General features: G+C 40.9%; 3 protein-coding genes across 3 annotated transcripts in view; 2 read left to right on the forward strand and 1 right to left on the reverse strand.

The window, feature by feature from the left end:
- LOC146713746 (uncharacterized) overlaps positions 1-27,129 on the forward strand; it is a 100,031-nt gene that overhangs the window by 10,832 nt on the left and 62,070 nt on the right. The window lies entirely within an intron of this gene.
- Positions 7,040-9,776, forward strand: LOC146713748 (tripartite motif-containing protein 16-like). Its single transcript, XM_085450086.1, has one exon. The coding sequence runs from the start codon at positions 7,198-7,200 to the stop codon at positions 8,866-8,868; it is 1,671 nt and encodes a 556-aa protein (XP_085306212.1). The 5' UTR covers positions 7,040-7,197; the 3' UTR covers positions 8,869-9,776.
- Positions 15,391-16,836, reverse strand: LOC146713749 (tripartite motif-containing protein 16-like protein). Its single transcript, XM_085450087.1, has one exon. It carries the CDS (start codon positions 16,779-16,781, stop codon positions 15,927-15,929), a length of 855 nt encoding a protein of 284 aa, XP_085306213.1. The 5' UTR covers positions 16,782-16,836; the 3' UTR covers positions 15,391-15,926.

Below are 27,129 nucleotides of genomic sequence, written 5' to 3' on the forward strand. Positions count from 1 at the left end.
AATAGTGGCTGAGACGCAGCGGAGCGGAGGTGTGAGTGCTGGCTTAAAACAGCACATGTTAGCTGCATTTAACCTTCAGTTACTCTTTATATAGTTAGGTCGGAGTCAGACCGTGTTTCTTTTTAACTGAAAAACATTACCCCAGGTAACCTGCAGGGTTGAAAACGTGTTTCCCGACAATGTTTGCTACCCTACAATCCGTCCTGCTCTGTAGTAAAATCAGCGATATTTGACCGTCCTGTTGCTCCCATTGAAATTTATACAGCCTATTTAAAATCTAAAACTTAACATCATCTGTACCTGTTTGAAATGTGATGAGAGAAGCTGGTTATTTTGTCATATGTGCCGATATTGAACCCAAGGTACTAACTAGCTGACTGGATTCCCATTAACCTTATAACTCCTGTTGTGTGTGTGCGTGTGTGTGTGCGTGTGTAACACACCCCAAGCAAGAGGGCGGCTGACAGATTATGTCTGGTTCTGAAAAAAACAGATAAATCATGAGATGGACGACAGGTAGTGTGTTTCCTCTCTCGCTTCTGCCAGATCTCTATTTAAACACATTCATGTGTTCACAACAGGTTGCAAAAACTTCTTAACATCTCTGTCTCACATTCCCAAAGCCCAAAATCAGAATAAACTAAAATAGTATAGTAATAGTATAAGCAAAAATCTAAACAGTCATCTCTGTTGTTTGTTACTAAGAGCTATTAATCACGCTTTTTTCACACATCGTTTGATAAAGCAAACATTCCAGTACTGTACCATATACTAATGGTGTATCTGTGTAGTGGAAATCTCCACATCAACATTGCAGAGCGATTAGAATTATTATAGGTTATTACATTAACTTTAGACAATAACAGTGACAACACATCAAACTGTCTCTGCGAACACATTAACTCAAATATACAGGAGCCGTGGTGTACTTTTGTTACAAGAGGGTGCCTTATGTTTAGAAAACAACAAAGCTAACAGCTACTCTAGGATGTGGCGAGCTAAGCTAGCTCCCACTCTCGATCGTAACACATTTCAATGAGCAAAACAGACAAATACAGATCCCAGCAAAACAAACTGCTGGTCAGGTTTTACCCTTATTTGGTATGTAGATTATGTGGACCACATGTGTGGCCTTATTACTTACTAACCTGAAAAAAAACAGATAAATCATGAGACGGACGACAGGTAGTGTGTTTCCTCTCTCGCTTCTGCCAGATCTGAAGACGAGCAGTAGCGTCACACTAAACCATCTCACTGGGGCGGAAGTGCCCCCTTGTGGCGTAACTAGGGATCGCACCACATGTTGGATCTCCAACAAAATCACAAGATTAAGGCCCTTCCTTAACAAAACTACACCTAAAAGCTTATTCAAGATACAAAAATTAAATCACATAATGTGACCACACATTACAGTGTGTCACGTGTGTGTGTGTGTGTGTGTGTGTGTGTGTGTGTGTGTGTGTGTGTGTGTGTGTGTGCACAGAGACAGCCAGGTTCATAATGAATATGAGGACGTTTTTTCAAAAACAGGAGCCACATTCAGGTAAAAGTGTAAGATCAAATGATCCATCAATAAAGGATAATGTTGGATCAGTGTTTCAATATTTATATCCTTTATTAGATGTACATGTGGTCTGGTTATTTGCCTTTTGGTTGAAAGTACATTGAGAGAGGACTTTTTTTTTATTAGTGATCTTAATAGTATTTTTTAATCTAATTGAATACAATCTATTTGTGTATGATTGTCAGTCCAAAGAGGGAGAGAGGAAAGAGGGGAACATGAGGAGAAAGTACAAGTTCAGGAAGAACCAGGTAAGAAAACAGACAGGGAACAGTGACAGGCAAAACAGAAACTGTTAAACTGAGAAAGAAAAAACAAACAAACAAATTTTACTCATACAATCTGGAAGTTGTGTTCTCCCTATATTAAAGCTGCTATACAGAATCTGCAAAACAAACTGGGTTGTCAGCCCTGGCACTGCATTACCATATTGAATCAGTCAGAGGAAGTCACGGTTGCCAAGAACTTTTTGAAGCTCAAGAGTGAGGCTGGTGCCATCCCAGATATGCTAACATTGTACAATCTTCTGGATAATCAGAGCTTCCCCACACTGAAAACTGTTATTCAGGTTGCCCTAACAAACCCAGTTAGCAGCTGTAGCTGTGAAAGGTCGTGTAGTGTCTTGAGTCAGCTCCATACCTGGCTGAGAAGGACCATGGGTCAAAGCAGACTCCAGCACCTGGCTGTGATGTCAGTTGAGAAAGAGATGCCTGAGAGACTTGACCACCAAAATGTGATAGACAGATTTACCAACCTCAAGCTGAGGCGACATAGGTTAAAAGAAAAGAAAAAATCTGCAGAGTCATAGCATCTGCAGTAAAGATCTTTTCATACATTGTATACATTGTACCAGAGGCCAAGGTGTCTCAGTTTGTCTAATTTTGTAATAATATTTTGTACATTTCAAGGACTCTTCTATTTTTGCAGTGTATTTTCTATGTATCTGTATTATATTATACATACACATTAAAAGTGAATCTCTGTCCAAAAAATGCACTCAGTTTACTTTTTACTCACTTTGAGCATCATTCATTATTCTCCTCCAGTAATTAAGATTAGAATATGTATTTTTTTTAAATTCCAATCCATTCTTCTTTAGCAGCATTTAAATAACCTTTATCTGATTTGATGGTTTTGTTACAGACTTTTCAAAAAAGCTTTTTTCTTTTCTTTCACAAATGTGGGGATTCAATTGTGTTAAAATGTACAAAACAGTGATGTCATGTTTTGTGACGAGGACCCAGGCACAGAGAGACTTGATGAATTTAAGAATCTTATGATTTAATAAAGAAATTTGCAGACTTGCACAGAGATGGTAAAATTATGATGAGTGAAAATGGAGATGAAGACAACAGACGATGAGGACAGGGAGGAACAGGGGTTTAAATGCACCAAGGAGACAGTCAGAGGGAACTCAGGACAACTGGAGACATTTAAGGATGCAGGGACTGACAGAGACGGGGAAGACGTCTCCTTATGACGAGTAAAGTTTACCTTGCCTGGATGGGCAGCTCTCTGGGTGCTCAGCACCCCCAAAGTAGTGATGGTAAATTTGATTCGAGTTTTAATGAGTCACTCACCAAAGTGAATCGGTTTTTTGAGTCATTTGATTCACTGAGTCAGTTGACCAGAAAGTGCAAAAAATGTACATTTTCATGTATATCCTACTGCTAAGATGAGTGATTCTAAAAGAAAACAACTATTTTATAGAGCAAAAGCAGCAAAAACATTTCTAAAATTAAGCAATTTCCTATTAAAATTGCTTATTAAACATTTATTTTGTTTATTTTTTTTATTAGTATTTTCCTTAAATGTGTCAAATATATATTTTCTCATCTAAATGTACGCAGCCTTAATGGTCCACAAAGGAGGCGTACTCAAAGACCGCTAAGGCCGGAAGTGCGAGGCTTGTGAAATGGGACGGTCTAGCCTCTGCCCTGCTGCCCAGGTTGCCTAGCAACCATGACACTAACAGCTGGAAACGTTTCATACAGCTTTGTTTGACAGAAATGAAGGAAAACATATTTTGTTCATTTGTTTGTTTGTTTCTACATGAGCTTTGATTTGATAAGTATCTGAGGCTGAGACCCCGAGACTGTGAAATTATGATAGTTGGGCTTCATTTCTGTACTGAACAGTCATTTTAAGATTAGCTAGTAAATAACAATTAGCTCATGTTGTTCATGAGACTAAAGTAATCTCACTTTGGTATTGTAAATATAATATGGCCAATATTAAAGTTATAATTTCAATCATTATTAGTTATTACAGCAGTGAATGACTCTGTTTCAAATACTGAGCTTCAGTAAAGATTCAAGCTGCATTTATTTATATTATTTATATTTCCTGTCGCCTTAAATCTTCACTCAAAGACAGGTTCCTTTGACACTGTATATATAAATGTATTATATATAAGAGACAAATATTGTTCTTTCAATATGTTGGCATTACTAAATTTCTCTCAGTGCTTACTTTAAATATCCATGAAATCATCACAGTCTCTGTAAGATTAAGGTCAACTATTGAACGGTGTATATTTAAAGTCAAGTTAGTACTAACATCGCTAATGTCACATAACTTTGCCAACAGGAATGTTTTAATGTTCTTCGTTATTAAACATTTGCACATAAATAAGTGACATAATATTCAGTACTTACTTTTAACAGTTTACTCTTCGACCGCCCCTCTTCCGCCGTTTTTTTTCGGCAAAATTATCCACACCCACCGCCGCGCTATGCATTCTGGGATATGTTGGGCCATGAAGTCTACATCGCCACATCCTTAAAATTCAGGGAAATGAAGGACGTATTTGAGGGCTGCATTTCGAGCAGCCTTTGAATTGGGACAGCCTTCGTCGCGTCGCTGTGACGTAATCGGCCTTAAAATGCGGCCTTTAAGGCTGCAGACCCTGAATTGGGATACAGCCAGTGGTCGTGTCCAAATTCATGGGCTGCATCCTCCTGAGGCCGCATTTGTAGACCGATTACGTCACAGCGACGCGCCGAAGGCTGTCCAAATTCGTAGACTCCTCTGAATGCAGCCGACAAATGCGTCCTCCTTTTCCCCGAATTTGAAGGATGGGTCGGCTGTGTCCTTCGTGGCCTACTATATCCCAGAAGCCCAGCCAAACTCCAGTTTCCAACAATGGCCGATACTAAGTTTTAAAATGACTCATACTAATCTTTCTGAGTCACAAAATAAACTTTTAGCATATTTTCAGGCGAGAAAGTAGCTGTGTAAACATCAAATATCTGCTCGGTTTATCAAGATATCCCATATTTGCAAAAGTGCTTCGACGTTTTTGGAGACGTCTGCTACCCACCAGCTCGACAGCTAGCCGGGAGCTCGATGGTCAGTGATGCCGCCGAGAACGGCACAATTCATCATTTTCAGATCACCGTAGACTACTCGGGTTAAACGTAATATATAAGTCACTTAGACAACCTAAAAATTTTATTGTTGGGCTGTTTTCAGTGTTTTGTTTGTTCGTGAGTAAATCGGTTTGGCTGAGATTAAAGTTATTAGATTAGATAAAATAAAACTTTATTAATTCCCCGGGTGGGTTCCTCCTTGGTTTTTACACAACTGACTAAACGTCAAACAGAAAACTAATTAAACAGAAGTATGAGACAGTCGAGAATTTACACCAGTGTCTGGTTATATTTTAGATAGCAAGAAGCAGACGGCCGAGTTTATTAAACTCCACCGAGACAGCGGTGACGCTAATCAGAAGGCTAGACCGTCCAATTTCACGGCCGTTTACTTCCGGCCTACCCGACCTTCTGAGGACCCGGCCCACACACACACGCCTGCTCTGATATCTATAGCTTCCTATTAAAAGAGAGAGAGAGAGAGTGTGTGTGTGTGTGTGTGTAACCCATATTTTATTTTTGTAGCTTGCACTGAGGGCTGATTGATTATGTATGTTCTGCCTGCAGCACTGCGGTGTGTTTGTTGACCTTCTTGTAAGCGACACACACAGGGAAGCACGAACTGTAGCACGTTATAGGTGAATAACACCAGCGCAGTCTCTAATGCAGCTCAGGCAGCTTTGCAACTCAGCGCCATCACTGTTGTGAGGTGTTCCTGTTATTTTGTCCACCCCATCCTCATATAAAAATAGAGAGAGAGAGGATGGCATTTGTGCTTTCAGTGAGATGAAACAATAATAGCTTACAGACATGAACACACACGTGCATCTATGCTTGTGGACCTTCTGTGACATGATGCGTAATCCACACAGCTGTGAAGGTAAGTCATACCTTAAGAAAACAGTGATTTGAGGTTAAGGGGATTCCTCTGAAGTGGTGCAAAAGTGTGAAAAAGGTCAGAAAGAAGTTGTTTAATGTTTGTGTACATGGACATGTCTGGGGATAAATGTATGCTCACCACCTCAATGAACTCAAGCAACAAGGAGCAAAAGTCCTTACTGATGCGAGACCAGTGAAGTCATACAGGAAACAATTACTTCAACTTATTTGTGTGTTTGTTTGCTGTTGTGAAACTGTAAGTAAAGAGTGGAAGGTGGATCTAGCTGAGAATCTGCACGTTTTCTGAGCAATGTCTTGTGATTGACATGTCATTAGCTAAAAACTATGAACTAGTTACCACTCTTTCCTGATGCCTGAGTGTAATATACAAAGAGAACCTAATATTTTGTTCAATATGACAACAAACCATTGAGCGGTGAACACATCAGAAAAATGCTTGCTTGATCTTGTCACATGGTCATTGGTCATTTTACCATACACTCCTTTTTGACTTGACCAGTAGTCTTTTCACAATCACAAGGGTATTTTGCAATGACCCTGGTGAAGGCCACAGGGGGAAATGTGTTGGTCACGCATTAAAACTGGTTCCTAATACTTTAAGTTTCACTGGAGTCTTCATGTCATTAGATCTTTGTCTTCGCCATGAACCTTGAAAGTTGTTCCAGAAAGGTTTGTTGCTATTTTAATGTAAAGAACATGGTTATTTCTGTTGCAGCAGCTGTTATAAATGCAAAACTAAAATGCAAGATTCTTTTGAGTAATTAACTTTTTGCAGGAATATCTGTAATTATATGTGCAGACTCTGCTGACTGTTCAAAGCAATGCAGTGGCATTTATCTAGTTCTCATCCTGTTACAGCAACATTGATTACTGCCTATAAAAGCAATAAATAAATAAATAAAAGCAACCAGCATATGTCTGCTAACCTAACCCTGCTCTCCACATATGCTTTGATTAGGTCAGCAGCCTCTGCTGTTCTGACAGTTATTGTTACCTGAGACGTTTCTGTCCAGTGTTCATTAAAGCTGGATTTTTAAAAATTATTTATATAGAAGAAGCAGTAAATAAAAAGGGTTAAACACACAGTTTCACTCTCTAACTGCTCCTCTTCCTGGAGTGAAGCACAGCCTGATAACCTCCCTCTTCTTCCTGCTCTTAAACACAGCACCTCCTCTCTGTCCACGTGTTTCCTTGTTCCCTCCCCTTCAGATCTGCAGTTTGAAGATGGGTGTAACCAACATGTGGTGACGTGTAAGAGCTGACAGGCTCCATTCACTGCAGAAACATGTTGTTGAGATCAGAGCTCAGACTAGTTTCAGTTATAAGGAAGAGAAACTCACACAGTCACTGACACTGAGAGGAGAAATGGCGCAGAAAGGAGTTCAGCTGGACCGAGAAACCTTCTCTTGTTCCATCTGTTTGGATCTACTGAAGGATCCGGTGACTACAACCTGTGGACACAGCTACTGCAGGAACTGTATTAAAAGTTTCTGGGATGAAGAGGACAGGAAGGGAATCCACAGCTGCCCTCAGTGTAGGAAGACGTTCACACCGAGGCCTGTCCTGGAGAAAAACGTCATGTTTGCAGCTTTAGTGGAGCAGCTGAAGAAGACTGGACTCCAAGCTGCTCCAGCTGATCACTGCTATGCTGGACCTGAAGATGTGGCCTGTGATGTCTGCACTGGGAGGAAGCTGAAAGCTATCAAGTCCTGTTTAGTCTGTCTGGCCTCTTACTGTGAGAAACACCTCCAACATCACTATGATGCAGCTCCATTAAAGAAACACAAGCTGGTGGCCCCCTCCAAGAAGCTCCAGGAGAACATCTGCTCCCGTCATGATGAGGTGATGAAGATTTTCTGTCGTACTGATCAGCAGAGTATCTGTTATCTCTGCACAATGGATGAACATAAAGGCCATGAAACAGTCCCAGCTGCAGCAGAAAGGACTGAGAAGCAGAAGGAGCTCGAGGTGAGACGACTAAACATCCAGCAGAGAATCCAGGAGCGAGAGAAAGATGTGAAGCTGCTTCAACAGGAGGTGGAGGCCATCAATGGCTCTGCTGATAAAGCAGTGGAGGACAGTGAGAAGATGTTCACTGAGCTGATCCGTCTCCTCCAGAAAAGAAGCTCTGATGTGAAGCAGCAGGTCAGATCCCAGCAGGAAACTGAAGTGAGTCGAGTCAAAGAGCTTCAGGAGAAGCTGGAGCAGGAGATCGCTGAGCTGAAGAGGAAAGACGGCGAGCTGGAGCAGCTCTCACACACAGAGGATCACAACCAGTTTCTACACAACTACCCCTCACTGTCAGCACTCAGTGAGTCTACACACTCATCCAGCATCAATATTCGTCCTCTGAGCTACTTTGAGGATGTGACAGCAGCTGTGTCAGAGACCAGAGATAAACTACAGGACATTCTGAGAGAGGAATGGACAAACATCTCACTGACAGTCACTGAAGAGGATGTTTTACTGTCACCACCAGAGCCAAAGACCAGAGCTGGATTCTTAAAATATTCACATGAAATCACACTGGATCCAAACACAGCAAACAGACGTCTGTTATTATCTGAGGGGAACAGAAAAGTAACATTTATGAAGCAAGAACAGTCTTATTCTGATCATCCAGACAGATTCACTGGATGGTGTCAGGTCCTGAGTAGAGAGAGTCTGACTGGACGTTGTTACTGGGAGGTGGAGTGGAGAGGGGGAGGAGTTCGTGTAGCAGTCGCATACAAGAATATCAGCAGAGCAGGGAGCATCGATGAATGTTTATTTGGAAACAATGACAAATCTTGGGCATTACATTGTTACACAAACAGTTGTAAATTTCTGCACAACAAAGTCCAAACTGACCTCTCAGGTCCTCGGTCCTCCAGAGTAGGAGTGTACCTGGATCACAGAGCAGGTATTCTGTCTTTCTACAGCATCTCTGAAACCATGACTCTCCTCCACAGAGTCCAGACCACATTCACTCAGCCGCTCTATGCTGGACTTGGTCTTGGGTTTGGAGCCACTGCAGAGTTGATTAAAGTCAAATAGAGAAGACAGGTTCATGTTGATCCCTGACCATTATATGTACTTGTGTAGTTTCTAAATGAGGCTTTACATTTTAGAAGCTGAGAAGTTCAGTGGTCCATTGATGTGTGAAAATAATATTGCACTGATTCAAACTGTACTTACATTTATATACCTTACATCAATATAAATCTGAATTTGTTCTTATGGCTGATAATCATGTGAGTTTAAATGATACTACTCTTCATATTCAGCATGTTTGAAATCTGTCATCAGTCTGGTTAAGCTGGGCATACACTATGTGATTTATTAATTTTTATTTTTAAAAAAATTTCAGTCGTGTTATTCAGCTCAAACTGTATGAGTGAATCACAGGGGTTAGAAGTTTGTAGGTCACGATGCAGGGTCTCACACTATACGGCCCGATGCTCTGATGCGACCTGAGTGCTCACACTGTGCGTCCATAACATGAAGCCTATAACACAAAATCTGTCTCAGCACAGTGCAGTCCATCACCAGTGTTCGGTCCTCCAGCACCAGCTGGACTGGTTAAAACAGCAGAACACAGGATCCATCAGACAAGCGACTCAGAATGAGTTGGACAATGCTGCGGTCGAGGTACTGCAACTACATGACTTGGATGTGTGTGAAAAAGTACTCTGGAAACCTTCAGAGATACCTGACTCTTGAACGATGGGGGATTATGAAAAGATTGTAGTGACTTAAATGTGCCTGATGGAGTTAGTAAGGGTGCAGCTGTGCCTCGAGCTGATGACAGCACCATAGAAACGGATGTGTTAGTGGAGGAGGTTTGGACACACGTCTGCTTTAATGTGTTTTGCTATTAAAAGATGACAGAATGTTTTATTTACACTAATAGTTGTTAATAAATAGGATTTGCTGAATCAAATTATGTTCTGATATTGTTTTTGTATCATCGTTACATAACATCAATTTCCACATTGTACACATGCAGTTATAGTGATGACAGACACATTAGTAATGATAATGTGAGACACTTACTGACATGTACAGATGGATTTTCTAAGTATGCATGCAGGTGTCTTCAAACCAAGGCAGCAGCATCTGTTGCATCTGCTCTTGAGGATGTTCTGAGTGAAGGACGTGTACCTGTTAAACTTCCAACAGATGAAGGCGAGGAGTTTAATAATAAACATTTGCATCAGCTGATGGTTCAGTTTAACATCACACATTTCTCTGCATAAAGCCAGATTGAACCAAGTGTTGTGGAGCATTTTAACAGAAGCTTTAAGGGCCGTATGTGAAAATACTTCACATCTGTTAACTTATGAAGACATGTAAACATGGTCCAGGACCTTGTGCTGTCAAGGCCAAGCAGCCGGTGTAAAGAGGTTGGAGCCAAAAGCTGACTCGGTACATGTTTGTTTGATTTGAAGGAAAACTTTATTTATCGCACGGATCAGAAAGGCTGAGGTGAGACGTGGAGGAAATTCCACAGAGCAGGACTCACTGTAACAGAGGGAGAAGGTGAGTTATTTCTAGATGAGGTTAAAGGTGAGTACGATGTGAGGTGAGTGAAAGGAGATTTTGCCTCCTTGTATTACAGGCTGAAGCAAAGCTACAGAGACGGGAGTTTCTCTGGGTGTGTGGTGGAGTAAAGAGAAGAACAACATGTCTGACCTTTTCTTTTTTAGAGCAGAGGTGTGTTGTGGCAGGCAGGAGGGTAGGCAGGTGACTTTTCAGATTTACTCTGGGAAGCCGAGAGAAGAGCAGCAGCAGCAAGCAGGTTTCCAGCAGGCAGTGAACAGATGAAGAGGATCAGCATCAAAATACCCCCTTAGAGGTGAACAAAGATAATCTTTGGAGGACATTTCTACCAGCTATTTTTGTGTGAAGCTAACTGAACGGATTGTGCTACAGGTATGTAATAATAAAATAATATTATTAGATGGGAATACAAACTTTATTTTTGATGGCCCATATCTATGGGACTGATTTGTGCTAATAACACCCATTGTATGGACTGATAACAGCCGAAGCGGGTGAATAAAGTCACCCAGTAGCTAGCTGTGCCATTACCCAGCATACATCACTCCCTCCATATGCAATAAACGATACAAAAGTAACAGCCTATAATTAATGTATCTGCTGTATCTGCTGTTTCTCAGGTAGTTGTTTACATTATATAATTTATTGTGTTTTGTATAGGTCACTACAATGTGATTTTGGAAATGTATAAATATACGAACAACAGGCTCTTCCGCGGCAATCTCTTGTCGTCAATAAGCAACGTTTAGGGAGCTCTATAGTATTCAATGAGAGGACCCTGCACGTCAATTCCCGACGCCAGGGGGTACCCTGCGCGTCGATAAGTGAAGCAGAGGGAGCCTGACCATGCGTCACACGTTTGACGAGTTGGGAGTGAGAACGTGTTGATAACTCACAGGAAAACAACCAGGGGGGGAAACAGGTTGACATATGGAGGTATTACAGACAGACCAGTAACAGGCAGAAAAAGGGGAGGGGTTACCAGTCTCTGATGTATTCCAGAAAGAGGATTGATTTGAAGCAGACACTGTATTTAACCTTTTTAATATTGACAACACACAATATAAAAACACGAGTGATGAGTTACATGTACCACACCAGCATCAACAAAACCCTGTTAACATCTGTCCAAAAGATTCAAATGTAAAATGACTTTATTTGCAGATCTGGCAGGTTAAGAAACAGCACATCAATTACCTCTAAGCAGCAACAATGTAGACAAAAAGTGGAAACTAGAAAAAAAAAGTTTTTAACCAAGTGTCCTTCAATCATTTCTGTCTGTTTCAGTTCAATGAACTCTGCAGTGTCATTGTCATAATAAAAGAACCGAAGTCCAGCATAGAGCGGCTGAGTGAATGTGGTCTGGACTCTGTGGAGGAGAGTCATGGTTTCAGAGATGTTTTTTCACTGTTGTTGCTTTTCTGTTCCCCTCAGATAATAACAGATGTGTGTTTGCTGTGTTTGGATCCAGTGTGATTTCATGTGAATATTTTAAGAATCCAGCTCTGGTCTTTGGCTCTGCTGGTGACAGTAAAACATCCTCTTCAGCAACTCTTGATGAGATGTCTGTCACTTTCTCTTGTATATCTGAAACCATGCAAATGTTCTCCTGGAGCTTCTTGGAGGGGGCCACCAGCTTGTGTTTCTTTAATGGAGCTGCATCATAGTGAGGTTGGAGGTGTTTCTCACAGTAAGAGGCTGGACAAGATAAACAGGACTTGATGGCTTTCAGCTTCCTCCCAGTGCAGACATCACAGGCCACATCTTCAGGTCCAGCATAGCAGTGATCAGCTGGAGCAGCTTGGAGTCCAGTCTTCTTCAGCTGCTCCACTAAAGCTGCTAACATGGTGTTTTTCTCCAGGACAGGCCTCGGTGTGAAAGTCTTCCTGCACTGAGGGCAGCTGTGGATTCCCTTCCTGTCCTCTTCATCAAAGTGGGTTTTAATACAGTTCATGCAGTAGCTGTGTCCACAGGTTGTAGTCACTGGATCCTTCAGTAGATCCAAACAGATGGAGCAAGAAATGTTTTCTTCATCCATTCTCTTTTCTTAGTAACAATGACTTGCTGGTTTGTCTTTTGCAGAAGTGAAACTATTCTGAGCTGTGACCTAATCAATAGGTGTTTACGTGGGAAATGGAGGCTGTCTGCTCTTACACGTCAACAGATGTTGGTTATGCCCATTTTCAAAATATAGACTGAATGGGAGGGAATGAGGAAACAGACAAAGAGGAGGTGCTGTCAGGTAGAAGGGGAGGAGTTATCAGTATCTGGTGTATTCCAGGATGAGGTTTGAGTTTGAAGTAAATACCTTTTTTATAAACAGTATATTAAAAAATGTTGGTGAGCTCAGTTTTTAGGTGGTAAATTCAGGAAAACCCGTAAAATTGTTATTAAATGGAATCAGAATGGGCTCTCTGATAGGAGCGACACTTAAATGAGGTAAACAAACCCATCACTGCAACATTTACAGTAACATCTTTAAATAAATAAATGACTTCTGAATGAAACTACAGAAATATCTACAACCACTGTAACAAACACTTATCAGAAAAACTGCAACTGCAATCTGCAACTAAGTTTGTTACTGAAATTGCAAAAATTACAAAAAAAAACCCTCATGTTTACAACAATGCCTACAGCTACACAAGGCAACTCCCACAACTAATCAGACACTATAGCTAAACTAACCTGTGACACTAATGCAACACCTACAATGAAGAAAGTGACCACTGACAGTACACCTGCAACTAACAATGCCAATAGCAACAATAGCAACAATAGCACAACAACAAGGATCACTTTGGCAACTTTTGCAACTTTATTTGAGTTGCAGCAACCTTAAAAACATGTGACTAAAGATTCCAACTTGGATAACAAATGTAAAACAAGCACAAAAAAACTGTAAGTAAGCATAGCTACTGCAACCCAACAAACACATTGAAGCAGTGGCAACGTCTGCAACTAATTCAATGACTGAAACTAGAAGCAACATCATCAGCAAAGTATAGTAACAGTTTTAACCACAAAACCTGCAAACTACAGCAGCATCTTCTACAAAACATGGTAACTTCTGCAATTAAACTAGCATCTGAAACTACATATAGCAACTGCAGCAAAATCAATTTCATTATCAGGCCGGGGTCTTTCTGTTTAGAGTTCTCTTCTCCTCGTGTTTGTGTGGTTCTCCCCGGGTACTACGGCTTCCTCCCACAGTCCAAAGACATGCAATTAGTGGGGATAGGTGTGAATGTGAGTGTGAATGGTTGTCTGTGTATGTGGGTTATCCCTGGGACAGATTGGCGACATGTCCAAGGTGTACCCTGCCTCTTGTCTTAAGACAGCTGGAACAGGCTCCAGTGCCCCCTCGACCTTGAAAAAAGATAAGCGGAAATGAATGAAAGGATATGATTATGATTATCAGTTTTACTAGCAGTGATGTAATAGCAGTGATAGCTGTGCATGGTGTACCAGTAACAGATGGATAAACATAACATAACTGTATTTATAAATGGCATAGTAAGAATGAAGCACCTGCCAATACCTCACTAATACTTACTAGTGTGACATTATTATAAAGTGCTACCCATGTATTGAACTGTTATTTGTTGTTCATAATCCATATGTCTCGTTGATGTGAGTGTACATTACCAGTCAAAAGTTTGGACACACCTTCTCATTTAATGTTTTTTCTTGTTTTCATGATCAAAACTATGAATTAACACGTATTGAATTATGCAGTAAGCAATAAAATCTGAAATTACTCAAAACCTATTTTAGATTCTTCAAAATAGCCACCCTTTGCTTTGATTACTGCTTTGTACACTCTTGGCATTCTCTCGATGAGCTTCAATGTGTAATCACCTGAAATGTTCTTCCAACAGTCTTGAAGGTGTTCCCAGAGATGCTGAGCACTTGTTGGCCCTTTGCTTTCACTCTGCGCTCCATCTCATCCCAAACCATCTGGATTGGGTTTAGGTCAGGTGACTGTGGAGGCCGGGCCAGCTGGCGCAGCACTTTATAGTCCATTTCAAACAATCTGATGATAGACAAGGAGTACAAAAATAAGCATACCTTAGCATGGTTGTCAAATCCACCTTTGTTCCTATTGTAATCCAGAATGGCCCAATGATAGTTGCAGTTATCTCCAAAACCATGTGCTGCCCTTGGTTCTTTTTGAGGAACACCGTCTTCATGTTTCCCAGTACATACTTGAATGTTTCAGGCATAACTTGTCCTGCCATGATATGTTGCCCAGATCGTTATGCTACATTTAAATGGCACTCTTGGCATATACTGTGTAAAAGGGCAGCATCCCCTAAAAGTGACTAGATGCTCATCAACTGATGTTTGGATTGGGTTAAAAATGAGGGGCAGGCACGCCATCCACTGACTGCCAGCTTGTCTTGTTGATGACGGCCTGGTCTTGAATCACAGTTGTTAAAGTGAATCACGCATGGCAACATGGGAAATTCATTGAGTGATTGGCCCAAAAGATTGTCCAGCCAGACTCTGCATGAACTTCTGGTAGATTCATTTCTAGATCTGCACAAATCAAATGACTCATGTATGGTTTCATGTCTGTCTGGGTTACCTCCTTCCAAATGTCTTTGTGAATCTATTTCACATCCAAGTTATTCGTGTTTACCACTATGACTTTGATAGACTCAGTCAGGAATTGTCCAATGCAGGATGTGATGTGATTAATCCAGGATATGACATATTTTTAGTCCTGGGGCAGAAGTGTGCAAGATTGGGCACCACAGCAGCTTCCACTGCTGTCGGGGGGGCTGAGATGGCGGCCCTGAGTCTGCCGCCAACCTCACGGGGCAGATTCGCAGACGTCTGCAGAGTTGTGCTGGACTAAATGGGCCTCACTCCGGACGATCATCACCGGCACTTCAGGGCCTGAACTATTGAACTGTTATATCAGTCTGATCAAGTTAACAATATTTTTCAGAGATGAAACTTTTAACTCAGTCAAATTTTACTGGAACACAATACAGTGATTAACTGAGGAAGTTTTATATAAGGTGTCATTTTATTCCATACAAAGTTGTTTGAGTGCATATTACTTCTTCTTTTCACAGGGTTGCGCATATTTCAATGGCTAGTTTTCTTAAACAAAAGAAAAAGGAACCAACCAGAGAATAACACAAAAACACCCAACCAAACTGATCACTTCTCTAAATTGAAACATGACAGTGCACATAAATGAAAAACAGTTTCCCATAAAGAATAACTCTTGTGTAGAAGATATAACAAACTAGAAATGGGATGTTTTACATTAAATACCTTAATTAGAACAACATACAACATTTACAAAGATATATGAGGCTGTATTGTTTCTGCAGAGTGAAACACTTTTCCTTCATTAAAACAAAGCCAATCATTAACTAGACAACAAATAATGCAATGTCAAAGTCGCACCTATAAAGTGTTACTGACAGGCTAAGCAACAGCACATCAATAACGTCTGAGCAACAATGAAAGAGACCAAAGAAAGTGGAAACCGAAAAACCTGTTTTAACCAAGTGTCCTTCAATCATTTCTGTCTATTTCAGTTTAATGAACTCTGCGGTGTCACTGTCATAATAAAAGAACCGAAGTCCAGCATAGAGCGGCTGAGTGAATGTGGTCTGGACTCTGTGGAGGAGAGTCATGGTTTCAGAGACGCTGTAGAAAGACAGAATACCTGCTCTGTGATCCAGGTACACTCCTACTCTGGAGGACCGAGGACCTGAGAGGTTGGTTCGGACTTCATTGTGCCAAAACTGAAAACCATTTGAATCGTAACGTAAAGACCAAGATTTGTCGTTGAATCCAAATTTGCATTCATCAGAGCTCCCTGCTCTGCTGATATTCTTGTATGCAACTGCTACACCAACTCCTCTCCCTCTCCACTCCACCTCCCAGTAACAACGTCCAGTCAGACTCTCTCTACTCAGGACCTGAAGCCATGCAGTGAATCTGTCTGGATGATCAGAATAAGACTGTTGTTGTTCCATTCTTGTTACTTTTCTGTTCCCCTCAGATAATAACAGATGTGTGTTTGCTGTGTTTGGATCCAGTGAGATTTCATGTGAATATTTTAAGAATCCAGCTCTGGTCTTTGGCTCTGCTGGTGACAGTAAAACATCCACTTCAGCAACTCTCGGTGAGATATTCTTCTGTTCCTCTACTAACTCTGCTAACATAATGTTTTTCTCCAGGACAGGCTTTGGCATGAAGTTCGTCCTGCACTGAGGGCAGCTATGGATTCCCTTCCTGTCCTCTTCATCAAAGTGACTTTTGATACAGTTCATGCAGTAGCTGTGTCCACAGGGAATAGTCACCGGATCCTTCAGTAGATCCAAACAGCTTAAACAAGAAATGTTTTCTTCATCCATTTTAATTTCCTTCTGCGTCATTTCTCTTCTTAGTAAGAAAGACTTGCAGCTTTGTCTGTTGTAAAAGTGAAACTAGTCTGACCTCTGATCTAATCAACAGGAAATGGAGGCTGTCCGCTCTTACATGTGGGAGGGAACGAGGAGTGTCTACAAACATTGCAACAAACACTATTCAGAACAAGTCCTAGAACTAAATTTGTCACTGAAAGTTCAAAAACAACAAAAAACATATTTAGAACAATGCCTACAGCTACACAAGGCAACTCCAAAGATATTCTTTGTTTCTATTGTCCCCCCCCAGCATCGTAAGGGGAGATGACCCTTTGTGATCAGCAGGAAGTCACACAAACACCCACATCCACACACACTCACTCACGTGCACATACTGCAGGGGGATGCTGGTTCTTTGGAGTGGTGGTCTGAGACGAGGGCAGAGATGCTGCTCTGAGATCATCCCCTTGCTAGCAATAGGACACACCTCTCTGCTTTCATTCAATTGTGCACAGTTATCTCTTCTGAATTCCCTTAATTCTCGGGGAAGGAAAGAGAAGAAATAAACAAAACCAACGAGTGGAAGAGGTAGAAGAAAGAATTGTGGATGTTGAAACCCAAGTACAAGCTAATGAGGAAGTAGTAACAGAGATGCTCAAACTGCATATTGAGATGGATGCCAAGCTAACAGACCTGGAGGGATGGTCTAGAAGAGAAAACATTCGAATATACGGTGTCAAGGAGGGGTCGGAAGACAATTCTACATCAATGGTCGTATTTGTGGAGAGTTGATTACGACAGAATCTGGAGTTGCTGGACTCCGCTGAGCTACGAGTGGAAAAAGCACATCACGCTTTGATGTCAAAACCACCGCCAGGAGCGACGCAACGGTCAATTGTTGTCAAACTGTCTAGTTCCAGAATGAAAGAAGAAATATTGAAATTGACCTGGCAGAAGCGTGGATTTGACTACCAAGGCAAGACAGTTAACTTGGATCATGATTATGCACCACAGATTTTAAAGCAGCGAAAGGAATACGCAGGGGTGAAATCTGTTTTAAAAGACAAGAAAATCCGATTCCAAACTCCTTTTCCAGCAAAGATGAGAGTTTTTTATACTGAGGGAACAGTGCTATACGGCTCGGTGGAGGAGGCAACAGATGACATGGTAAAGAGTGGATTCCCGGTGACGATCATCAAACGCCCGGAGACGCTTCTGGAACAGATCCGACGTTTATCGTGGTGCATAGAAAGGAAAACACGGAGCCAAGTAAATAAAGACCAGACCCGAGATTATAAGGAAAGACTCCGAGTAAGAATGAGTGGGACACCGAAAAATTGAGGAGTAAAGAGAACAGGTGGTGAGTTTAATGTAATTAAAATATCCTCTGAGGAAACTAACCTGGTAAAGACTTCTTATTTCGAAATAATATACTCAAGTGGCAATGCAGAAATTGAAAATAGGCGGATGTTTTACCTATGCTAGTAGAATGGACATTGGCCGGCTGGCAAAGGAAGGCCCTGTCTCACATAGAGGTGAGAGAGGCCCCCCCTCGAAGTCCCCTTCTTTATCGGGGCTTACTTAGGGTCATTGGAGACCCCACAGTTGGAAGTCTTTTTTTTCTTTCTTTTTTTTTTTTTGACCAAATAAAGTTCATTTCTGTAGCTGTTGTTTTATACAGCTTTAATGTTAATATTAATGTTTGCTTATGTATGTTTAGGGAGTGGTCTGATGGTACTTGTCAATGCTAAGGAGCTTGCAAAGAAAAGCATCTGGACTTCTTTAAGTTGCTTGAAGACGTTTCACCTCTCATCCGAGAAGCTTCTTCAGTTCTAAGGTCAAATGGTGGGGAGTCCCAGATTTAAGCCTAGTGGGAGTGACCCCCACAGAGGGACAAAAGGACCCCCTGATGATCCTCTAATCGCCTGAGCTAAGGTGTGAAACTGGGTGTGGGTCCCAATCAGCCAGGGTTTCGGGTGAGCTCATTGTGAAACCTGGCCCCACCTTATCATGCAAATTCCTGAGGTCAGATGGCCCAGGATGTGAGTGGGCATTAAGGCATCTGGGGAGGGAACTCAAAACTGGATTATAGATGGCAGACAGTTGGTGTCGTAAACCACCGCCTCTGTTCAAGATGGTTGCTCACAGTGGACATAGATGGCTTCTTTCTTTTTGGTCCTTTTGTCCCTCTGTGGGGGGTTACTCCCACTAGGTTTAAATCTGGGACTCCCCACCATTTGATCTTAGAACTGAAGAAGCTTCTCGGATGAGAGGTGAAACGTCTTCAAGCAACTTAAAGAAGTCCAGATGCTTTTCTTTGCAAGCTCCTTTGACTACAATGACCTGGATGACTGAGAACCTTCACAGACATCTTGTCAATGCAAGATTAATTATATTCAAATAGTAAGGGTATGCTTAAAGATAAGGTAAAAATCATATCTGTTGGAAAGGCTGTCAGCTGAGTGGGGGAGCCCCCTTGTGGCGAGAGAGCACAGCTGCACTATTGAGGACATGTTCCAGTGATCAGAGTTTATTTGAGCTAACACAGGGCAAAAGCCACCTGGCAGACTGACTCAGCAGTGGATGTCTACACACGGTGTGAGTCGTGTGCGTCGCTAAAGAACTGTGAGTAGACGTGGAGCCCTACCTGGAAAGGACAGTTTTAGTCTTTTATGCCATTTGGACATTTAGTGGATGTAGGAGTGCAATGTGTATTGACCTGTTTGCTATGTGGCTAGTTCATGCTACTAATGCTACTTGTTATGCTACATACTTGCTAGCTGTAAGCTAAACCCATTTGGTGTTTTGTGATATATTGTTGTTGTGTGTATTGGCAGTCAGTGTCATGTACTGTAAGGCTTTGGGAGTAGTGTATGAAACTTGTGCATGTAGATGTTCATATAGGAATTCCCATTTGTAGTTCTGATTAGATTCGAAGAACGCTAATGAATCATAATTCATGACTTAGATGTTTATTACATTCAGTATTCTGTATACGGACCAACTTATAAATAACACAATAAGAAATATAACAATAATAAAATAACACAAGTGTAACTTATAAATACATGTTCATATTTTTATTACACAATCATCCAGGTAAGTAAATTTTCAAAAGTTGATTTTGTTCATCTGAATGTTTTCAGTGGGAGAAATGTTTAGTCACTCATCCAAGTGACTTCTTCAGTCTCAGCTGACTGCAGGTTTCTCCAATCTTATAAACATGAAGGAAAGCTGTGCGTTAAACTGTGATTTAAACTCGATCTAACAGGATTTGATGAAATGAATGTTTCAAAGAGAGTTTTTCTCTCACCTGCAGCCATATTTCCTCCTGCTGCTCTTAAAAACCTTCAGGGCTTCTGATAGTCTGAGCTCTAACAGATCTTCAGGAGTGCTCACGCTGCTTTCAGGGAAAGGTGCCTGTTCTCTAACATATAGATGAGGCTGGTTATAGCTGCCATGAAGGAAGCTCACTGCTCTGCTGCTGATCATGACAGAATCCTTCTAAAAGCATCGAGGCTCAATTCACTTTCACGCTGAAACCCGTAAATCCAACAAACCAAAATCATTAAAACTAGCAAACTAATGCACTTATGTGCATATTTCCAGTGATGCACAAAACACTCATGAGAGCATGGCAGCTAAGGGCGGAGCCAGAAGAGGATTTAGTGGATGCAACACTGGCAACTGTGAGCTCCATGAAACCAGGATCATCTGCAGGATTTGGTGCTGCTGTGGAGGTCACAAAGAACACAAGGAAGGAGATAAAAAAGTGCAGAATGAGCGACGCAGGCCCAACTACACGAGTCAGATACTGAGGAGGAGACGATGCCAAACTTTTCCTGATGGGACTGAAAAGCATAGTTGTAGTAAAAATGAGCTCTGAGTTGTTGTGGATCTCAGTCTGACTATATTTCATTGTTCTGGAAGTTGCTCACAGACCAAGCACCAATCAGGAGAAGGAATAAGCTCCAGTTTAAAGGCTAAACAGCAGAGCTCTGAGAACACATGGACACCTTTCATCACTCATGTCAACAATCTGGATATAACAAGTTGTTAAATGCAGCTCTGAGCAGTAAAATGCATGTTTCTGATTGTCTTTATCATCTAATGAATTGATGCACTTTCCTGTTTCTTTTGGGTTAGAGTGACATTTGTTAAAATGAGGAGCAGCTTTTTTTTGTTCTGCTAATACAGTTTGATTATAGTGTAAATGTAGAAGATGTGGTGATTAATGGCTGTGTGCTGTTCACGTGGAATGACAACACTGTACAGTAATGTTTCCAACAGCAAACACAGCAAGTGTCGTCACACAGTGTGTGTTAGGTACACTATAGTGTATCAGCGGCTGCTTTGCACGTCATCACTACTAATGTGACACAGATTTCCTGTTTCTGGGATTCCTTGTTAATCCAGTTCCACACATGGCAAACATGGGAGAGCCGCCTGAACAGGACTAGACTGCATTTAAAGGAGGAGGTTACTGTTTGAGGTAAAGCTCCTGGACTCAGGGATGGGGGTGTAGACCAGCCTGACCAACGACAGATGCTGCTCAGGAGCTGGCAGCTCATGATCGTTGCTTCCTGTCGTGGCACTTGCTAAATTCCTGAGCTCAAAAGATTTCTTTCTATAAGTCTATGTTTAAGTCTAAGCAGGCACAGGCATGGCTAGCAGATAGAGTTCTGTAACCCTCTGCTTCATACTAACAAACATGGAACAAGTGCTTCAGAGCGCTGTCATCCACACAGTTCTGTGTTTCCATGATGACTTTGTTTGGTAGGACACACAAAAGTGTCTCTTCAGGTTTAATTTGTTCTTCTGATGGTGGAGTTCTTCACCTCTTTTTTCTACAGATGGATCAGCAAAGATCAGAGCCAGTGAGAGAGGGATTTGTTTGGATTAGAGAATCTTTTCCTCGCTGCTGTGCTGAATAAATATATGGAAGAGCAAAGTCATTCAGAAGGAGTTTTCTGTACATTGTGCATAACCCTGGTCAACATCTGTGTTTGGCCATCAGTCTAGCTCAGTAACTGTAGCCTAGCCTCTCAGATCACAGATGAACCCAGTGGAGATACAGCAGCAGTGCAGCTTTGAATCAGCACACGCCTCTGACCTTCCATCACATTCATACATGTGAAAGAGTTTGAAGGGTCAGCTTGTGCTGAGCAGCTTTTCCTGTGCACTCTGACTGAGTTAAGGGGCTCTTTGGGAATCTACAGTACTGTGCAAAAGTCTGGAGCCAGCCCTCATTTGTTTCTAGTCTGCTGTGAAATGCATGCAGTGAAATGTGCAAACACACATAGAAATACAGAAAATCAAAAGGCAGAAACAGTCAGTGTTTAGTTTTTTCACAGCCTGAACACTTACTGCCTGAACTCACAAACAAGAACTCTTTGTTTCTGTTTCTTTCACAGAGACTTGTTGATGCATAGCAGCTGTTATTTTTAGCATTTCTTATGGATCCAACAAGAGAAATGGGAGCAAACGATGTGTTTCCATGACAGGCTGGTTGTATTAGAGCAGCTCCAGATGCAGTTTAAACATCTGTCATGTCATTTTATTTATAGAACACCTTTCAAGACGACCATCACAAATTGCTTCACCACAAAAAACAGAGCATAAAAAAGAGTGAAATTAAAGTGTACAAAGATGAGCATCACACTCGTTCATCCTCGAGTTAGAAGCCCTTTCATGCTTGAATGCTTCAGAGGTCAGAATTCAGAAGATTCATAAAGAAATTGAAACTGGAGCTTCTCAGTCATCCAGGTCGTGTTAGTCATCGATGAATAGGAACACCTAGTCATCCAGCAAAAAAAAAAAAGAATCATGTTGTCAATAGGATCATTTTTATCTCTCACAGAAAGTGTGACTGCATCTATAGACTTGGAACAGAGTGAAACTTTGCAGTAGAAATGCTCCAAACAAAGTAAGCAGTCTGGGTGTGGCTGATATTAGATGTCTGTTCACACTGGCAGATACAACAAGAGAACTTTACTCTGAACCAGTCTGAAGTCAAACAATGATGAAGGTCAAAAGCTTTAATCAAATTAACATTAAATTATAAAAACAAAGATCTGTTTCTACACAGTAAAGTCTGTACATGATCAGGATCCATGAAACGTGTCAAACTTGTTTCATTTGTCTTCATCTGATTTTTCTAGTTTCCAGAAATCTTGTAATATAATGCTCTATTTTAGTTGGAGAAACGAATTGTGAATCAGAATATAATACAGTGTTTGTTGTTTTTGAATCATGGGGTGTGGAGTCCAGATGAACTCTTTTTTCCCCATCTATGTGAGCAAGAAAATAATGTTTAAACATGTTTAAAATTCAGATTAATTAAGTTTATCCTGAAGTTAACACCTCATTTTAATTTGCTGAGGAGAATAGAGACAACATGTTAGCAGACCAGAATAGTAGTATCTGACTCTCACACTTTGTCTGATGTATACATAAAACCAGAAAGAAGGATAGAGCAGACAGAGTAGGAGTTTCATCACAGCTGAACTGTGTTTGATTATGTTCGCCTGTAATAGTCACTCTTCACTGAGGAGAAAAAACTGTGTCACAACAATTTAACTCAACAACATTAAGAAGCAGATCATACAGGCTGTAAGTGGGGAGCAGGAAAAGATGGAAACTTATATGAATCACTTACTGTTCACTGTGTTCTTTCTGGACAAAAAAGATATGAATTAACTTTAGAAGAATTTTAACCTTTTAATAATTTTTCGTGTCTGTTACAGAAAAAAAACAAGAATGATCGTCAAACTGGAACTTCAGGTTTCAGTGTTTACAGTCGGATGTGGGAGCTGTAACAAGCTTACAGGTCATTTCAGTTTCTTTGATTGTCTACACAACACAGCTGAAGGACATCCGGATGAAAAGAACAGTCTCGTGCTCTGAGAGACTTAGTACTGTTGCTAATGATGTTTAAATATGTCCACCTCATTTTTGTCAGTTAGCTTTTAATTCAGTTGTTGCATTTTAAAATATGTCCCTATAGTATGGAGCATGACACATGCAGCAGGCCAAACACGATTTGGAACACTTTAAACAGTGAAACAAATGATTAACATTACCACAAAAACTGAAAAATAAATGCTTATCTGGCATTATTTGCACTTGCAAATGATGATACAAAACGGTGGTCATATTAACATTATGCGATATAAATATTGCTGCTGATTTGTAAAGGATTTGTCTCTGATATTTAAAATATAAGCTGAGAAATAAAGGTGTGTTTAAGTGTGTATGGGCCATATATGCCACATGCTGTTCTGCACTGGGTGTCCCATCTACACAGCAGGATGAGCTGCTGGCTCTAATACCCTTTCATTAATCATTGGACTAATTTGTTTTCACAGTGCTGCGCTGACAGGTTCTTATTATGGCACAGAGAGGCTAAAGGACACTGTGTGCATGTGCGTCTGTGTGTGTGTTTGCACGTGTGCTTCCAAGAGTGTGACAGAGAAAAAAAAGGCTGAGCTGGTCTTACAGTCTTCTGCTTTCAAATGGACATGAAGAACATATTTTGTTTTAGTATTGAAAAAAAAGTCTTCAGCTACTCAAAAGTTGTCAAATGTTGCATAAATTATGTGTGACTTGGGTATACACGTTTGCGGTACTTTTGGTTGTTGTTGCATTGTGTGTGAGAACAGTACACCCAGCCCGTATGCTGGGACCTCAGGGAGGGGACGGAGCTGAGAAAGGTGATTTTTCTAATTCAGTGGAGGTTTAAATAAACAGTAAATATCAGAAAGATACGCAAAAGTTCTGAAAGGTTGATCTGTGGAGTTTACATTTACATGCTTACATTCCTCACAGTCTTAAAACTTCCTCACAAATCCTAAAAGTACAAAAAAGGAACCATATTAAGCAAAAACTGAACAAAATCATTAGAATCATTTATTTACAGGAGAAAAGAAAACAGAAAGGAAGAGAAGAGAAAAAAAAAACGAAAAAAAGGGAAGAGGGAAGGAGAAAAAAAGGAAAAAGAAAATAAATAAATAAATAAATATGTCCACCTCCCCTGAAATCACAGCTCGGTGTGAATGGAGCTCTCTCTGACTGCTGACACTAACACTGTTATCAACAGTATGTTTTTACTTCAAATAAGTGCTTTCTATTGTATATAGAGACACAGAATGATAGAAAAACTGATTGGATTTCTTTATGGGATCATGTCTGTACTGGAGTTAAGAGGAAGCAGTCTGTTCCCTGAACCTGGTGGTTTGTGAGAAGTTGTATGGCAGATTTAAAGGAAATTAACCAAGAAAGTAAAAACAAAAATGATCCTGTGTTCCATGGAAAGAGACAGAAGGAAGTTTCACTTTTCACATCAGAGTCCGTTTGTCAGGAACTTGAAAGATGTTGTTAAATTAACTCAGCTGCAGCTCTTGCTGAGCCCCTTCCCACCTGTCCTGCCTAAGGTGGAGTCCCACCACCTTTCAGGAAGCAGCTCACCTGTGTGTCTGTGTTTGGTGTCCGAGTGTGGAGTGGAGCTTGTTGTTCGTGTGTGTGAAGAAACTGTAAGTGTGTTTTGTTTCCTCCTTTAACAGTTGGACTGTTTGTTTCTGCTCTGTGATGTTTGTACCAGATGTTCAACTCTTATTTTAGGACAAACTTTGATCACTCCTCTGTTTGAAGACAGATCCACATGAATATAGATTATTGATTGACTGAATCCACACTGGTTATCAGTCAGTAACTCTGCACTAAAGCATTTGTTACTGTGATAAAGTCTTTAAATCAATCTGTATGAAACTTTAGTCACTGATCAGTAAAAAATTTTAACATCAAAAGTTTAGATAACCCCTCCCCCCTCCCAAAATGGTTTGTTCCAGCTCGCCTCTCCCCTGCCCTGGCTCTGGCACGGTTGCTGCCAGAGCAATAGTGGCTGAGACGCAGCGGAGCGGAGGTGTGAGTGCTGGCTTAAAACAGCACATGTTAGCTGCATTTAACCTTCAGTTACTCTTTATATAGTTAGGTCGGAGTCAGACCGTGTTTCTTTTTAACTGAAAAACATTACCCCAGGTAACCTGCAGGGTTGAAAACGTGTTTCCCGACAATGTTTGCTACCCTACAATCCGTCCTGCTCTGTAGTAAAATCAGCGATATTTGACCGTCCTGTTGCTCCCATTGAAATTTATACAGCCTATTTAAAATCTAAAATTTAACATCATCTGTACCTGTTTGAAATGTGATGAGAGAAGCTGGTTATTTTGTCATATGTGCCGATATTGAACCCAAGGTACTAACTAGCTGACTGGATTCCCATTAACCTTATAACTCCTGTTGTGTGTGTGCGTGTGTGTGTGCGTGTGTAACACACCCCAAGCAAGAGGGCGGCTGACAGATTATGTCTGGTTCTGAAAAAAACAGATAAATCATGAGATGGACGACAGGTAGTGTGTTTCCTCTCTCGCTTCTGCCAGATCTCTATTTAAACACATTCATGTGTTCACAACAGGTTGCAAAAACTTCTTAACATCTCTGTCTCACATTCCCAAAGCCCAAAATCAGAATAAACTAAAATAGTATAGTAATAGTATAAGCAAAAATCTAAACAGTCATCTCTGTTGTTTGTTACTAAGAGCTATTAATCACGCTTTTTTCACACATCGTTTGATAAAGCAAACATTCCAGTACTGTACCATATACTAATGGCGTATCTGTGTAGTGGAAATCTCCACATCAACATTGCAGAGCGATTAGAATTATTATAGGTTATTACATTAACTTTAGACAATAACAGTGACAACACATCAAACTGTCTCTGCGAACACATTAACTCAAATATACAGGAGCCGCGGTGTACTTTTGTTACAAGAGGGTGCCTTACGTTTAGAAAACAACAAAGCTAACAGCTACTCTAGGATGTGGCGAGCTAAGCTAGCTCCCACTCTCGATCGTAACACATTTCAATGAGCAAAACAGACAAATACAGATCCCAGCAAAACAAACTGCTGGTCAGGTTTTACCCTTATTTGGTATGTAGATTATGTGGACCACATGTGTGGCCTTATTACTTACTAACCTGAAAAAAACAGATAAATCATGAGACGGACGACAGGTAGTGTGTTTCCTCTCTCGCTTCTGCCAGATCTGAAGACGAGCAGTAGCGTCACACTAAACCATCTCACTGGGGCGGAAGTGCCCCCTTGTGGCGTAACTAGGGATCGCACCACATGTTGGATCTCCAACAAAATCACAAGATTAAGGCCCTTCCTTAACAAAACTACACCTAAAAGCTTATTCAAGATACAAAAATTAAATCACATAATGTGACCACACATTACAGTGTGTCACGTGTGTGTGTGTGTGTGTGTGTTTTTTTTTTTCAAAAACAGGAGCCACATTCAGGTAAAAGTGTAAG

Source organism: Copadichromis virginalis, linkage group LG3, assembly GCF_057382275.1.
Source record: "Copadichromis virginalis isolate Kocher_CV1m ecotype Utaka linkage group LG3, C_Virginalis_male_GT1.1, whole genome shotgun sequence".
NCBI classification, from domain to species: Eukaryota; Metazoa; Chordata; class Actinopteri; order Cichliformes; family Cichlidae; genus Copadichromis; species Copadichromis virginalis.

Bases quoted from the DNA above. Each gene is read 5' to 3' on its own strand.
- LOC146713748 (XM_085450086.1), top strand. From the start codon at position 7,198: ATGGCGCAGAAAGGAGTTCAGCTGGACCGAGAAACCTTCTCTTGTTCC.
- LOC146713749 (XM_085450087.1), bottom strand. From the start codon at position 16,781: ATGACGCAGAAGGAAATTAAAATGGATGAAGAAAACATTTCTTGTTTA.